Below are 14,116 nucleotides of genomic sequence, written 5' to 3' on the forward strand. Positions count from 1 at the left end.
TTTGCTCCTTTGCTCCACGGAGAACAACTGTACAGGGTGTTGGTGAGGCCACACCCGGAGTACTGCATACAGTTTCGGTACCCGTATTTAAAGAAGGATATACTAGCATTGGAGGCAGTTCAGAAAAGGTTCACTAGGCTGATTCCTGGGATGAAGGGGATGTCTTATCAAGAACGGCTGAACAGGTTAGGCCTTTATTCATAGGAGTTTAGAAGAATGAGAGGTGATCTTATAGAAACATATAAGATTTTAAGGGGGCTCGACAGGGTAGATGTTGAGATGATGTTTCCACAAGTGGGGGAAATCTCAAACTAGGGGACATAACTACAGAATAAGGGGGCAAACATTTAAAACTGAGATGCAAAGGAATTTCCTCTCTCAGAGGGTGGTGAATCTCTGGAATTCTCTGCCTCAGACAGTTGTGGAGGCTAGGTCACTAAATGTATTTAAGGAGGAGGTAGATAGATTTTTGAAATCTCGGGGAGTCAAGGGTTAGGCAGAGCAGGCCCGAAAGAGGAGTTGAGGCCTGGGACAAATCAGCCATGATCTTATTGAATGGCAGGGCAGGCTTGAGGGGCTGAATAGCCTACTCCTACTCCTATTTCTTATGTTCTTATCCCAGTTTCTCTAACCTAAACTTGTAGCTAAAATCCCTCATCCCTGGAACCATTCAGGTATAAATCTCCTCTGCACCCTCTCAAGGACCCTCACATCCTTCCTAAAGTGTGGTGACCAGAAATGGACACAATACTTTAGTTGTGGCCTAACCAGAGCTTTATAAAAGTTCAGCATAACTTCCCTGCTTTTTCACTCAGTATTTATGAAGCCCAAGATCCCATATGCTTTGCTAACTACTCTCTCAATATGTCCTGCCACCTTCAAGGAACTCTTCCCATGGACCACAAGGTGCCCCTGTCCCTGCACACTCTTTAGAGCTGTTCCATTGTCTTTTTTGCCTCTTCCTATTTCTTCTGCCAAAATGCATCACCTCACACTTCCTTGTACTAAATTCCATCTGCCACTTGTCCTGCCCATTCTGCTAGCCATCTATGTCCTGTTGCAGTCGACTGGTATCATCCTCACTGTCTGCCACACCTCAAAGTTTGGTATCGTTGGCAAATTTTGAAATTTTACTCTGTATTTCAATATCCATGTTATTTATATATAGCAAAAAAGCAGTGGCCCTAGCACAAAACTTTAGAGTTCAGATAATATCTTGCACATTTTTATATTGTTATGTTTCTTTTCCTCATTTGAAGCATAAAATATTATTGTGTTGCACCATTTTCCTGTCCTGCCCCTTCTTGGTTGCTAGTTAGCCAATGGCCGTTTCAGTTGTTTGCTGATGAATGGGCAGACCTGAGTTGACGGTGACCACTTTGGGATAAAAACAAAAAGTGCTGGAAATACTCAGCAGGTCTGGCAGCAACTGTGGAGAGAGAAGCAGAGTAAATGTTTTAGGTCAGTGACCTTTCATCAGACCAATTTGGGCCTGTGAAGGGGAAGTTGGTTGTTTGCAGGATGGCTTTGTGTTAGTGATATGGGGTGGACGTCAGGGGCTCGAAGAGTGGCTTTTGCATGACATTGTGAGATGGGTGCACTGGTGGAGCAATAATCAGGGCAGCCCAGTAATCCCTGTGTGCCACTGGTGGTGCATTATCCTCATCACCTTCCTCAGAATCCTCTGAATATGGTCTGTGCTTTGTTCCTCCTGCAGGTCCGAACGCACTTCTGTGTAATGTTGTGCAGAGTGCAGCACACCAGGATCATTCTAGAGACCCTGGCTGCTGCATACTGAAGGGCACTTCCAGATCTGTCCCTGAAGTACATCTTCAGCATGCTGACAGCTTGCTCATTGACATACCTGGTTGCCACATGGCTTTCACTCTATCTCTCCTGGATCTCATTCCTCAGGTTCCTGAAAGGTGTCATCAGCCACATTTTAAGTGGATATTCCTTGTCTCCAAGCAGCCAGTCAGTAACTCTGTTTCACTTACAATGTATGGGCAAGCTCTTAGTTCATACCCAGCCATTAAGGAGCTGATCAGAGGGTTGTTTTCGGGCCCAGGCTCAGTGTTCCGCAAGCCTCAGAGAGGCCCAATTTGGCCCAAAATTGGACCTCAACTCTCAGCTACATCTTTGGGTGAGCTTCCATCCATCATGCCTCCACAGGCAGGTCGCCAAACAAGGAAAACAAATTTTGGGATGCTGGCAGTGGCCCTCAGGTAATTTCCAGGAGGAGGGTTGGTTCCAGCAATGGGGGCACCAATTGCCAGGTCTGTGGAATTGAGCACAGCACTCCTGCTCATCCTTTTCCAAAGACAATGTTATTTATTTTTTTTTAAATACCAATCGCTTACCATTTGTTGGCAGGTGTTGGAGCCACTGAAGAATCCTGAGCGGTCTGCTCCATGGACTAATTTCCGAATAGCCTCCTTAACAGTCACAAAGGGCTCAAATTTGCATATCCAAGGGGCCAGGCTTGTTTTGGGGAAGCGGGGCTGAATAATCACCAAGAATTTGGCAGTGGAGCAGAAACCTGTGAAGACTGGGCGCAGGCCATCCCAACAACAATTGTATTTATGTAGTGCCTTTAACATAATAAAATGTCCCAAGGTGCTTCACAGGAGTGTTACAACAAAAAATAAAAGCAAAATACTGCAGATGCTGAAAATCGAAATAAAAACAGAAAGTGCTGGAAATACTCAGCAGGTCTGGCCGCATTTGTGGAGAGAGAAGCAGAGTTAACGTTTCAGGTCTGTGACCTCTGATGAAAGGTCACAGACCTGAAACAATAACTCTGTTTCTCTCTCCACAGATGCTGCCCGACATGCTGAGTATTTCCAGCACTTTCTGTTTTTCTTTTTTTATAAAGAAAAGTTGACACTGACCCAGACAAGGAGATATTAGGGCAGATGGCCAAAAGTTTGATTAAATAGGTAGGTTTTAAGGAGCGACTTAAAGAAGGAAAGCGAGGTAGAGAGTCAGAGAGATTTAGGAAGGGAATTCCAGAGCTCAGGGCCTAGGCAGCTGAAGGCTTGGCCACCAATGGTGGACTAATTAAAATAGGGATACCCAAGAGGCCAGAATTAGGGGAATACAAATACCTCGGAGGGTTGTAGGGCTGGAGGATATTACAGAGATAGGGAGGAGTGAGGCCATGGAGGGATTTGAAAACAAGGAAGAGAATTTTTTAAATTGACCTGTTGCTTAATCAGAAGCCAATGTAGGTTAGTGAGCACAGGGGTGATAGGGGAATGGGATTTGGTGGGAGTTCAAACATAGGCAGCAGAGTTTTGGATGACCTCAAGTTGATGGAGGGCAGAATGTGGAAGGCCGGCCAGGAGTGCTTTGGAATAGTCAAGCTAAAATATAATAAAGGCATGGATGAGGGTTTCAGCAGCAGATGTCCCACTGCTAATTTTGGGATTCTTTGCACCCATTTTATGTGCAAAAATGGGTGTACCGCATACCAATTTCTATCCCAATGGATATTGGCTGGAGGAGTAATGTCAATTAGAGGAAGTACTGAGTGTGATGCCACAAAGTTTAGTGTTAGAACCATTACTATTTTAAATTTACATCAATGATGCATCCTGAATACAAATTAATTGAATTTGCAGAGACTACCAAACTCGGAGAGATGGTGGAATTACTAGTAGTAGCCCAGAAATGACCAAATAAACTGAAGCAAAAATGCATTCGATGAACCATGACAGATGGAATTTGATGCAGATAAGTTAAAAGTTTGCACATACAAAGAAAAATGGGCTATATACATACTTCACAAATGGTGTTGAAATTACAAAGGAAGAAGCTGAAAGTGTCTTTGGAGTCTTACCAATATCAAAGCTCAACATGCCCAGTCATTGCACAGCAGCAATCAACAAAGAATTAGAATTAGAACATTACAGCGCAGTACAGGCCCTTCGGCCCTCGATGTTGCGCCGACCTGTGAAACCATCTGACCTACACTATTCCATTTTCATCCATATGTCTATCCAATGACCACTTAAATGCCCTTAAAGTTGGCGAGTCTACTACTGTTGCAGGCAGGGCGTTCCACGCCCCTACTACTTTCTGCGTAAAGAAACTACCTCTGACATCTGTCCTATATCTTTCACCCCTCAACTTAAAGCTATGTCCCCTCGTGTTTGCCATCATCATCCGAGGAAAAAGACTCTCACTATCCACCCTATCTAACCCTCTGATTATCTTGTATGTCTCTATTAAGTCACCTCTCCTCCTCCTTCTCTCTAACGAAAACAACCCCAAGTCCCTCAGCCTTTCCTCGTAAGACCTTCCCTCCATACCAGGCAACATCCTAGTAAATCTCCTCTGCACCCTTTCCAAAGCTTCCACATCCTTCCTATAATGCGGTGACCAGAACTGCACGCAATACTCAAGGTGCGGTCTCACCAGAGTTTTGTACAGCTGCAGCATGACCTCGTGGCTCCGAAACTTGATCCCCCTACTAATAAAAGCGAACACACCATATGCCTTCTTAACAGCCCTATTAACCTGGGTAGCAACTTTCAGGGATTTATGTACCTGGACACCAAGATCTCTCTGCTCATCTACACTACCAAGAATCTTCCCATTAGCCCAGTACTCTGCATTGCTGTTACTCCTTCCAAAGTGAATCACCTCACACTTCTCCGCATTAAACTCCATTTGCCATCTCTCAGCCCAGCTCTGCAGCCTATCTATGTCCCTCTGTACCCTACAACACCCTTCGACACTATCCACAATTCCACCGACCTTCGTGTCATCCGCAAATTTACTAACCCACCCTTCTACACCCTCATCCAGGTCATTTATAAAAATGACAAACAGCAGTGGCCCCAAAACAGAACCTTGCGGTACACCACTAGTAACTAAACTCCAGGATGAACATTTGCCATCAACCACCACCCTCTGTCTTCTTTCAGCTAGCCAATTTCCGATCCAAAGCTCTAAATCACCTTCAACCCCATACTTCCGTATTTTCTGCAATAGCCTACCGTGGGGAACCTTATCAAACGCCTTACTGAAATCCATATACACCACATCCACGGCTTTACCCTCATCCACCTGTTTGGTCACCTTCTCGAAAAACTCAATAAGGTTTGTGAGGCACGACCTTCCTTTCACAAAACCGTGCTGACTATCGCAAATGAACTTATTCTTTTCAAGATGATTATAAATCCTATCTCTTATAACCTTTTCCAACATTTTACCCACAACCGAAGTAAGGCTCACAGGTCTATAATTACCAGGGCTGTCTCTACTCCCCTTCTTGAACAAGGGGACAACATTTGCTATCCTCCAGTCTTCCGGCACTACTCCTGTCGACAATGACGACATAAAGATCAACAACAACAGCTCTGCAATCTCCTCCCTGGCTTCCCAGAGAATCCTAGGATAAATCCCATCTGGCCCAGGGGACTTATCTATTTTCACACTTTCCAAAATTGCTAACACCTCCTCCTTGTGAATCACAATCCCATCTAGCCTAGTAGGCTGTATCTCAGTAATCTCCTCGACAACATTTTCTTTCTCTACTGTAAATACTGACGAAAAATATTCATTTAACGCTTCCCCTATCTCCTCTGATTCCACACACAACTTCCCACGACTATCCTTGATTGGCCCTGTTCTAACTCTAGTCATTCTTTTATTCCTGATATACCTATAGAAAGCCTTAGGGTTTTCTTTGATCCTATCCGCCAATGACTTCTCGTGTCCTCTCCTTACTCTTCTTAGCCCTCCCTTTAGATCCTTCCTGGCTAGCTTGTAACTCTCAAGCGCCCTAACTGAGCCTTCACGTCTCATCCTAACATAAGCCGCCTTCTTCCTCTTGACAAGCGCTTCAACTTCTTTAGTAAACCACGGCTCCCTCGCTCGACAACTTCCTCCCTGCCTGACAGGTACATACTTATCAAGGACACGCATTAGCTGCTCCTTGAATAAGCTCCACATTTCGTTTGTGCCCATCCCCTGCAGTTTCCTCCCCCATCCTACACATCCTAAATCTTGCCTAATCGCGTCATAATTTCCTTTCCCCCAGCTATAATTCTTGCCCTGCGGTATATACCTGTCCCTGCCCATCACTAAGGTAAACCTAACCGAATTGTGATCACTATCGCCAAAGTGCTCACCTACATCTAAATCGAACACCTGGCCGGGTTCATTACCCAGTACCAAATCCAATGTGGCATCGCCCCTGGTTGGCCTGTCCACATACTGTGTCAGAAAACCCTCCTGCACACACTGGGCAAAAACAGACCCATCTAAAGTACTCGAACTATAGTATTTCCAGTCAATATTTGGAAAGTTAAAGTCCCCCATAACCACTACCCTGTTACTCTCGCTCCTGTCGAGAATCATCTTCGCTATCCTTTCCTCTACATCGCTGGAACTATTCGGAGGTCTATAGAAAACTCCCAACAGGGTGACCTCTCCTCTCCTGTTTCTAACCTCGGCCCATACTACCTCAGTAGATGAGTCCTCAAACGTCCTTTCTGCCGCTGTAATACTTTCCTTGATTAACAATGCCACACCCCCCCCTCTTTTACCCTCTTCCCTGTTCTTACTGAAACATCTAAATCCCGGAACCTGCAACATCCATTCCTGCCCCTGCTCTACCCATGTCTCCGAAATGGCCACAACATCAGGATCCCAGGTACCAACCCATGCTGCAAGCTCACCCACCTTATTCCGGATGCTCCTGGCGTTGAAGTAGACACACTTTAAACCAAGTTCTTGCTTGCCAGTGCCCTCTTGCGTCCCTGTAACCTTATCCCCTACCTCACTACTCTCAACAGCCTGTACACTGGAACTACAATTTAGGTTCCCATTCCCCTGCTGATTTAGTTTAAACCCCCCCGAAGAGCACTAACAAATCTCCCCCCCAGGATATTGGTACCCCTCTGGTTCAGGTGAAGACCATCCTGTTTGTAGAGGTCCCACGTACCCCAGAAAGAGCCCCAATTATCCAGGAAACCAAAACCCTCCCTCCTACACCATCCCTGCAGCCACGTGTTCAACTCCTCTCTCTCCCTATTCCTCTCTTCGCTAGCACGTGGCACGGGCAACAACCCAGAGATAACAACAAAGCCAACAGAAAGTTGAACTGCATAGACCAACTGTCAAATACAAGTCAATGGAGGTGATGATCAAACTGTACAGTGCTCTGGTCTGGCCACACCTTGAATACTGAGTCCAGGTCACACCTTGAGTACAACTAATGAGAGACTTAACTGACTGGAAGTGAAGTTCTTTTTAAGTACTGCAGCCTGCTGCCCCACTATTCCCACCATGATTTGCTGGGTGAATGAACAAAATGGTTGGCATCCAAATGGACACGAAAGACATTGGACACAATTGCATAGCCTAGGCATGGTATTAGGAGGTGCAGACTTGCCTAGTATCGGCACTCCCCTCTCGACCTCATAGGCCGGTGTCCAGAGGAAAGACAAAAGCCTACACTTCTGGGGCTAATTCGGTTGCAGGAGTTGCTGGAAGGTGATAACAAGGGAAAACACCAACTGCCTAATGCGACTGCACTCCAGATTTTGTTGGGGTTACTTCCTTAGCCGTTAGCCGTTGTTGTTAATGTTGAAGGCAGGGCCCAGATCAACGACTCAGGTGCTGGAATAAAACAAAGGGCGGCACAGTGGCGCAATGGTTAGCACCGCAGCCTCACAGCTCCAGGGACCCGGGTTCAATTCTGGGTACTGCCTGTGCGGAGTTTGCAAGTTCTCCCTGTGACCGCGTGGGTTTTCGCCGGGTGCTCCGGTTTCCTCCCACAGCCAAAGACTTGCGGGTTGATAGGTAAATTGGCCATTGTAAATTTCCCCTAATGTAGGTAGGTGGTAGGGAATATGGGATTACTGCAGGGTTAGTATAAATGGGTGGTTGTTGGTCGGCATAGACTCGGTGGGCCGAAGGGCCTGTTTCAGTGCTGTATCTCTAAATAAATAAATAAATATCCTGAAAGGGCCCAAAGACAGAAGAAGGATCCTAATTTTAATCATTTAATTGGTTCAACACTTCTTTCAGATGTCATCCCTGGGTCAACTTGTCACTTGAACCAGTATAGCAGTCAACAACTTCTAGTGCAGTTCCAGTGCACAGGATCATAACTCGAAATTCCTGCATTTTAACACTGGTTTTTATGCCTGAAAATGGGTGAATTTCACCTCCCAATATATATTTGAATATCTTGGTGTAGCAAACTGAGAGTCAATTTAAAGTTGAGTTACCACTAACTCTTCTCTCAGGCTGGATAGGAATATATTTAATGGGCTGGTGCTCGTGTGCAGAAGGTATTTTCAATGGTGTAGGGGTAGAATTTCTCCATGGATTCTCTGGTCTCTGGCGATAACTTTAGCAAAAACACCAAGGGAAAGGCTGTAAACCCTATTACTCCCAAGAATCATGTTTTGATATCTATCTACTAAGGTGTTAGTCTATTCAATCTGGCTGCTTATCACCTTGCCACCTTGGTTGTGTAGAAGATGGACAAGCTGGGAGGTGTCTTTCAACCCGCCAGTAAATGGTAGCTGCATTTCTGCAAATACTGGGATGAATTCCTTTTGTCCTAAAAAAAAACTCAAGGAAAGATGAGTGAGATCTGAGAGAAGTGAAGAGGTCTTTGCAGCCAAACTGCTTGAGATTATTGGTCTATATTTTGCAGCCTCTGCCCAGCTCAAGTCATTTTGACACCACCACATACAAAGAGAGACTTTGGGATCAGTCATTAGCTAACCCATACGTTAAGAGGCCATATTTCAAGGTTCAGCTTTTACTGAGTGATAGCGCAGGAGGAAAAACCGTCTTGTTCTTTATATTCCAAGAAGGTACAGTTAAGTATATAATTACCATTACTCTATTCTTTATTTTTTTCTACCATTCATTTACCTGTTTAATGTTCAATCTATCTGTCCAGTAGTTTATAGCCTAGGCCATGGCATGATAGCATTTATTCCCCCAGCTTGCAGGTGGTGAAGAATCCATGTGGTGACACCTGATCTTCCACTAAGCCAAAATACAGTAACAAATCTTCTCTGTTCACTTAAGGGCTCAATACATTTACCCAGATACTGGGCACATTCCAGGCCATAGAGGGTAAGCGCTGTGATACTAAACCTCAAGAAAATATCTTGTGCAAAATTCCAAAAATGCAACAGTAGTGTTACTTTGGCAGCTTCCTTGCACTTCTGTCTCTGTTCCAAGGCTCTGAATGGTGCCCACACACCACTGACCCTGGCTACCACCTCCTGCTGCCTTGTTAATGGTTTATTGGAGTCAAAGCAGGGCAACCCTTCCCGCATCCACCCCACATAGCTGCAACCCCATTTTATCAGTCATCAAACCAAGGGTTAGCTGCTAACCCACTCCATCATGTGCCCAAAGAGTGCCATCAGTAGCATTCATGTTTATTTTACCAGCCACTTTTTTTTTTGCCTCTTACAACCCATGGGAAGATTGAAAATGTATTTCAAGGTTCTTGCACCCTTTGAACAGGCGAAATAATAACTTTATCCATGCATGCCTTTAATTCTGACTGGAAGCCCTTTAACAGCTGAAGATGTGTACTATTCCCCCACTGCTAACTTTGGTCTGTTCCTGTCTGTAGGCACAACGCAAGTCAGGATCTCACTTTGCATATTAAATAAGGTTTAATGCCAAATCTGGTGAGTGAAACATTGTGATGGTACCTTATTCTGCTGCCTTAGCATCAGGACTGGAAAGGTCCTCAGTAGAGGAAAATTCTCACATTGCCACACATCTCCTCAATGACAGGTATCACTGGGAAACTTACAGGGGTTAAAATTGCTCTTGGGTCGTAGTGCAAAATGGGCAATAGTGAATGGGCAATAGCAAGTCGATAACCTGTTTTACACCCTGCCTGATTTTCTTTTCGACCGATCACCCAAGATCAATTTCACCCCCAAAATGTTTCCATGCACTATAGAAATTAACTCAATATTGGTCAGCTTAGTCAAGTGGATATAAAAAATCCCAGGGAACTGTTCAAAGATGAGTGGGGAGTTCTCCTGGTATCACAACCAACATTCATTCCCCAACCAACACCACCAATTCCTGTTTGCTGGACCTTGCAGTAGGCAAATTGGCTGCTGTACTTACATTCGGGACACAAAGACTATGCTTGATATGAAAAGTATAATTTATGAAGCACTTTGGGAAACCCTGAAGATGTAAATGCTTAGAAGCCTCATTATTTGGGACCAGGCATTCCAAAAAGGAAAAAAATGGTACCTGAAATTTGTCAATGACCCCGATGGAAAAATTATTCAAATAAAATTGGATTATCACGCAAATGAATGAGAAATTTTAATGTGAAAAACATTAGCATGATAAACAAGGCTCTTGTGTGGCAAAATTCTTTCAAATACACAGAATTATTCATTTATAAAAAGCTAAGATAATAAGCAGCTTATATAAATCAAATAACATATATGAACAAGTTCTGCCATATCCAGAATAGGCTAACAATGCAACCATTTTAAGACCAGTTTGCTCAGAAATAAACTTACAGGTTTGATTGCAGTAGACACATTTTGGAGAAACTGGGAAGGTTTCCTGCCGAGACACATATTGCTTTATTCCATTTGATTTCCTCTCTGCAAATAAATTAAGATAAATGAAGTTAACGTATGTAAAAGTTCACACCCATAATCCCATAAAGATGACAGTGCAATGTATTAAGTGGTATATATGACATCATGCAACAGGCACCAGATTATAACGCAGGTATCCACGTTCAAACAGAATTTGATTTAACCAGGTTATGGTTATTGGTACTGGCCATTTGTTGCCCCGAATACTGTAACTATTTAAATTACAATGTTCAATCCAATGTACCTCTCTCAGAAAACCATTCAAGAAAAATTAATTCCACAGTGAATTACATAAAAGAATTTCCTTTCAAAGCAAGTTTACCAAGACTTTAAATATGTCGCTCATTGAGAATGTTTCAAGAACACTTTTCTGACTAGAGTGAATTCATAAAAGGATATTAGAAAGGAACTACCCTTAGCACAAGGCATTCCAGGGAAGATTTTCAACAGGCTGCCTGAGTGTAAAACTGGTGTTGTGGATGTATCGCTTGTTAGGGAACTGACATGAAAGTCAGGCGATTTCCATAATGGGCGACTGATCCACAATGCCAGTTTTACACCCAAGCAAGGATTCAAAATTTACTTCTGCTCAATTGTTTTCAGCTGATGTGGAGAGATTGAAACAGAAAGAAACTTCAGAACATGGTCCGCTGCATGCCACCTCCTTGCTGCTTTCTGTGGGCCAGTTCTGACAGTAGAAACTGCACTCCCCATATGGTAAAGACATGTAATTGAGGAAAATAAGGTTTTCACTGTTGGAATGCTGGCTAGCTGTCAAGTAGGAAACCTATTGAAAAATGCTGAAACATTTGTCAAGACCTGTGGAAAACCCTTAACTGCATGTTTCCACTCTGCAAATCCTCCCCCCTCTGCTACCTACCCACCACAGAGTTATTATTGGGGCCTTAATCCGAGCCATACTGAAGGTAATGGTGCACGTTTTGGTTTTAGTACCCATAAACCTGGAATTTAAACAATGTCAGCTCTTGCTCCTGATCACCATCAATGGAGCCCTGCACATCAGGTAAGGCAGGATGAAGCCTAACTGTAAAGCTCCCTCCATAACAGAACAGACCAACAACATTCATTAGAATTGATCTCCTGAGCACTGTCCTCAGAAAATGCCTACCTCTCCAGCTGCAAAAGTTAGGACAAAGGGGAAGGCTTTTTTGGGGACTGGGTGGCAGAGATATAGACGAGGTTAAATTACGCCAATTAATTAAGCCGGGCATGAAATTTCCCTGCCACCCACTTTATTCTGTGGTGCAGCTTGGCACCCCAGTGTAGAAGTGCCCAGAAAACACGGCATAGTAGCTGTTCCTCCAGTTCCTAATGAGGAGCTGAAGAGTGTAGGCACGAATTTTAAAATAACTTCTATGTGCTCGCCTCCCCAGGTACCGACGTGTTATCAGAACCTTTCACCTGATCTGCCCTGGATTTCAGAAAGTCTTGCTCTCCAAGGCCTGACTTTCTAATTTCTTCTACCAGTGCTGGGCTCTGTCAGAAGGAGGGATTGTGCCAGGATTTCCCTTCAGTCTAGGCCAGACAATCCTGGGCCGACTCTCTCCAGCACCAGGATGTGTAGGAGCCGGAAGATCTGCCCCTACTCTAATGTCTACACGAAGGATAGCTACAAATAAAGAAAAGAAGCTCAGCACGTAACAACCCCCCAACATCGTGAAGCATTATCTTCTGGAGAGTTCAGGAGAAAATTAGAGCAGAAAAAATATTTAAATGTTACTTACTTGTTGAAAATAAAGGCAACTGAAAATGCCTGAAATTTAAAACTAAAAACAAAATATGTTGGAAATACACAATCGGTAACAGAAATAACAGTTTAGTGTCTTGATTTATTAGAACAGTTCTGATGTGTATTTCTTATATTTTTGTACTTCTATTAACGTGACAATAAGTGGAATATGCACTAGCACTATAACAGAAATCATCCACTGTATGCCTGATTTTAACTCAGAGTGGGAATCAGGCGGGTCGGGCGAGATAAGTGCCAGACCCTCCAAACCTCAGCTGCTTGCCTCCAGTCAGTTGTCCTTCAGAGCAGTGGGAAGTGGCAGCTGGCTCTCGGGCAACAAAGTAATGATGGGTGACAGGATTTCATCAGTTGGTACTGAAGGAACAGTCATCAAGCAGCGGGCTGTGATTTCCAGTTTATCCCAAGTTGTGAGGGTTCAGCTTTTGGGGCTCACTCCATATGCTGGGCTCTTGTGTTTAGCAGCAGTATTGCCCCTCTTTCTATGACTCTTTCTTTGTTTGTTGAACGCCTGTCCCAGCCTGCTGGCTAATTAGTTGCCCTCACTTCGTTGCTCACTGCCCATCCACCCAATGGCCAGCAGGTTTGCCTACGTATCATAGGAACATGGGACTTAGGAGCAGGAATAGGCCATTCGGCCCTTCGAGCCTACTCTGCCATTCGATAAGATCATGGCTGATCAGGTTGTGGTCTCAACTCCACCTACCCGTCTGCCCCCCAATAACTCTTGACTCCCTTGCCATTGAATTTCATGTTCAGTTTGAAAGTGACACATTGCAATCACAAACAAGGATCTTAAACTTAAACAAAGCCAATTACTAAGGTATGAGGCGAGGACTGGCTCAGGTTAATTGGGCAAATAGACTGGAGGGTATAACGGTAAATGAACAGTGGGAAACATTTAAAGAAACAATTCAAAGGGTTCAACAAAGTACATTCCGTTCAAAAACAAAAACTCGTCCAGAAAGACCCATCAAGACTCAGCAAGTTAAGGAGAGTATCAGACTAAAAGAAGAGGCTTACAATGTTGCAAAAAATAGTAGAAAATCTGAGGATTGGGAGTGTTTTAGAAACCAGCAAAGGGCCACCAAAAAATTGATAAAAAGGGAAAAATAGAATATGAGAGTAAACTAGCCAGCAATATAAAAACAGATTATAAGAGCTTTTATAAGTACATAAAAAGGAAGAGAGTAGCTAAACTAGATGTTGGTCCCTTCGAGGCAGAGGCATTGAACAAATATTTTGTGTCTATCTTCATAGTGGAAGACACAAGTTCAATACCAGAAATAGGCAGTAACCTAGGGGCTAAAAAGAATGAGGAAATTAAGGATATTGACATCAGCTGAGAAAAAGTATTGGAGAAAGTTGAAGGACTAAAATCTGACAAGTCCCCAGGACTAGATGGCCTACATCCTAGGCTTCTAAAAGAGATAGCTACAGAGATAGTGGATGTGCTGGCTATGATTTTCCAGAATTCCTTAGATTGAGGAATGGTCCCGTCAGATTGGCAGTTGGCAAATGTCACACCGCTTTTCAAGAAAGGAGGTAGAGAGAAAACAGGAAACTACAGGCCAGTTAGCCTACCATCAGTCGTTGGGAAGATGCTGGAAACTAATATTAAAGAGGTCTTAACATTGCACTTGGAAAAGCATAGTATGATTTGAACAAGTCAGCATGATTTTACGAAAGGGAGATCCTGTTTGACAAATTTATTAGAGTT

At 43.8% G+C, this 14,116-nt stretch overlaps 1 protein-coding gene across 3 annotated transcripts in view; it reads right to left on the minus strand.

Moving 5' to 3' along the window:
* Positions 1-14,116, minus strand: part of LOC137383216 (glutamine-rich protein 2-like) — a 190,684-nt gene that overhangs the window by 25,723 nt on the left and 150,845 nt on the right. For all 3 annotated transcript variants that reach the window (XM_068055707.1, XM_068055706.1, XM_068055708.1), the window contains exon 16: positions 10,545-10,631. In XM_068055707.1, coding sequence (XP_067911808.1) covers positions 10,545-10,631 — 87 coding nt within the window. The remainder of the gene's footprint in view (positions 1-10,544; positions 10,632-14,116) is intronic.

This window comes from Heterodontus francisci, chromosome 24 (genome assembly GCF_036365525.1).
Source record: "Heterodontus francisci isolate sHetFra1 chromosome 24, sHetFra1.hap1, whole genome shotgun sequence".
In the NCBI taxonomy this organism is placed as follows: Eukaryota; Metazoa; Chordata; class Chondrichthyes; order Heterodontiformes; family Heterodontidae; genus Heterodontus; species Heterodontus francisci.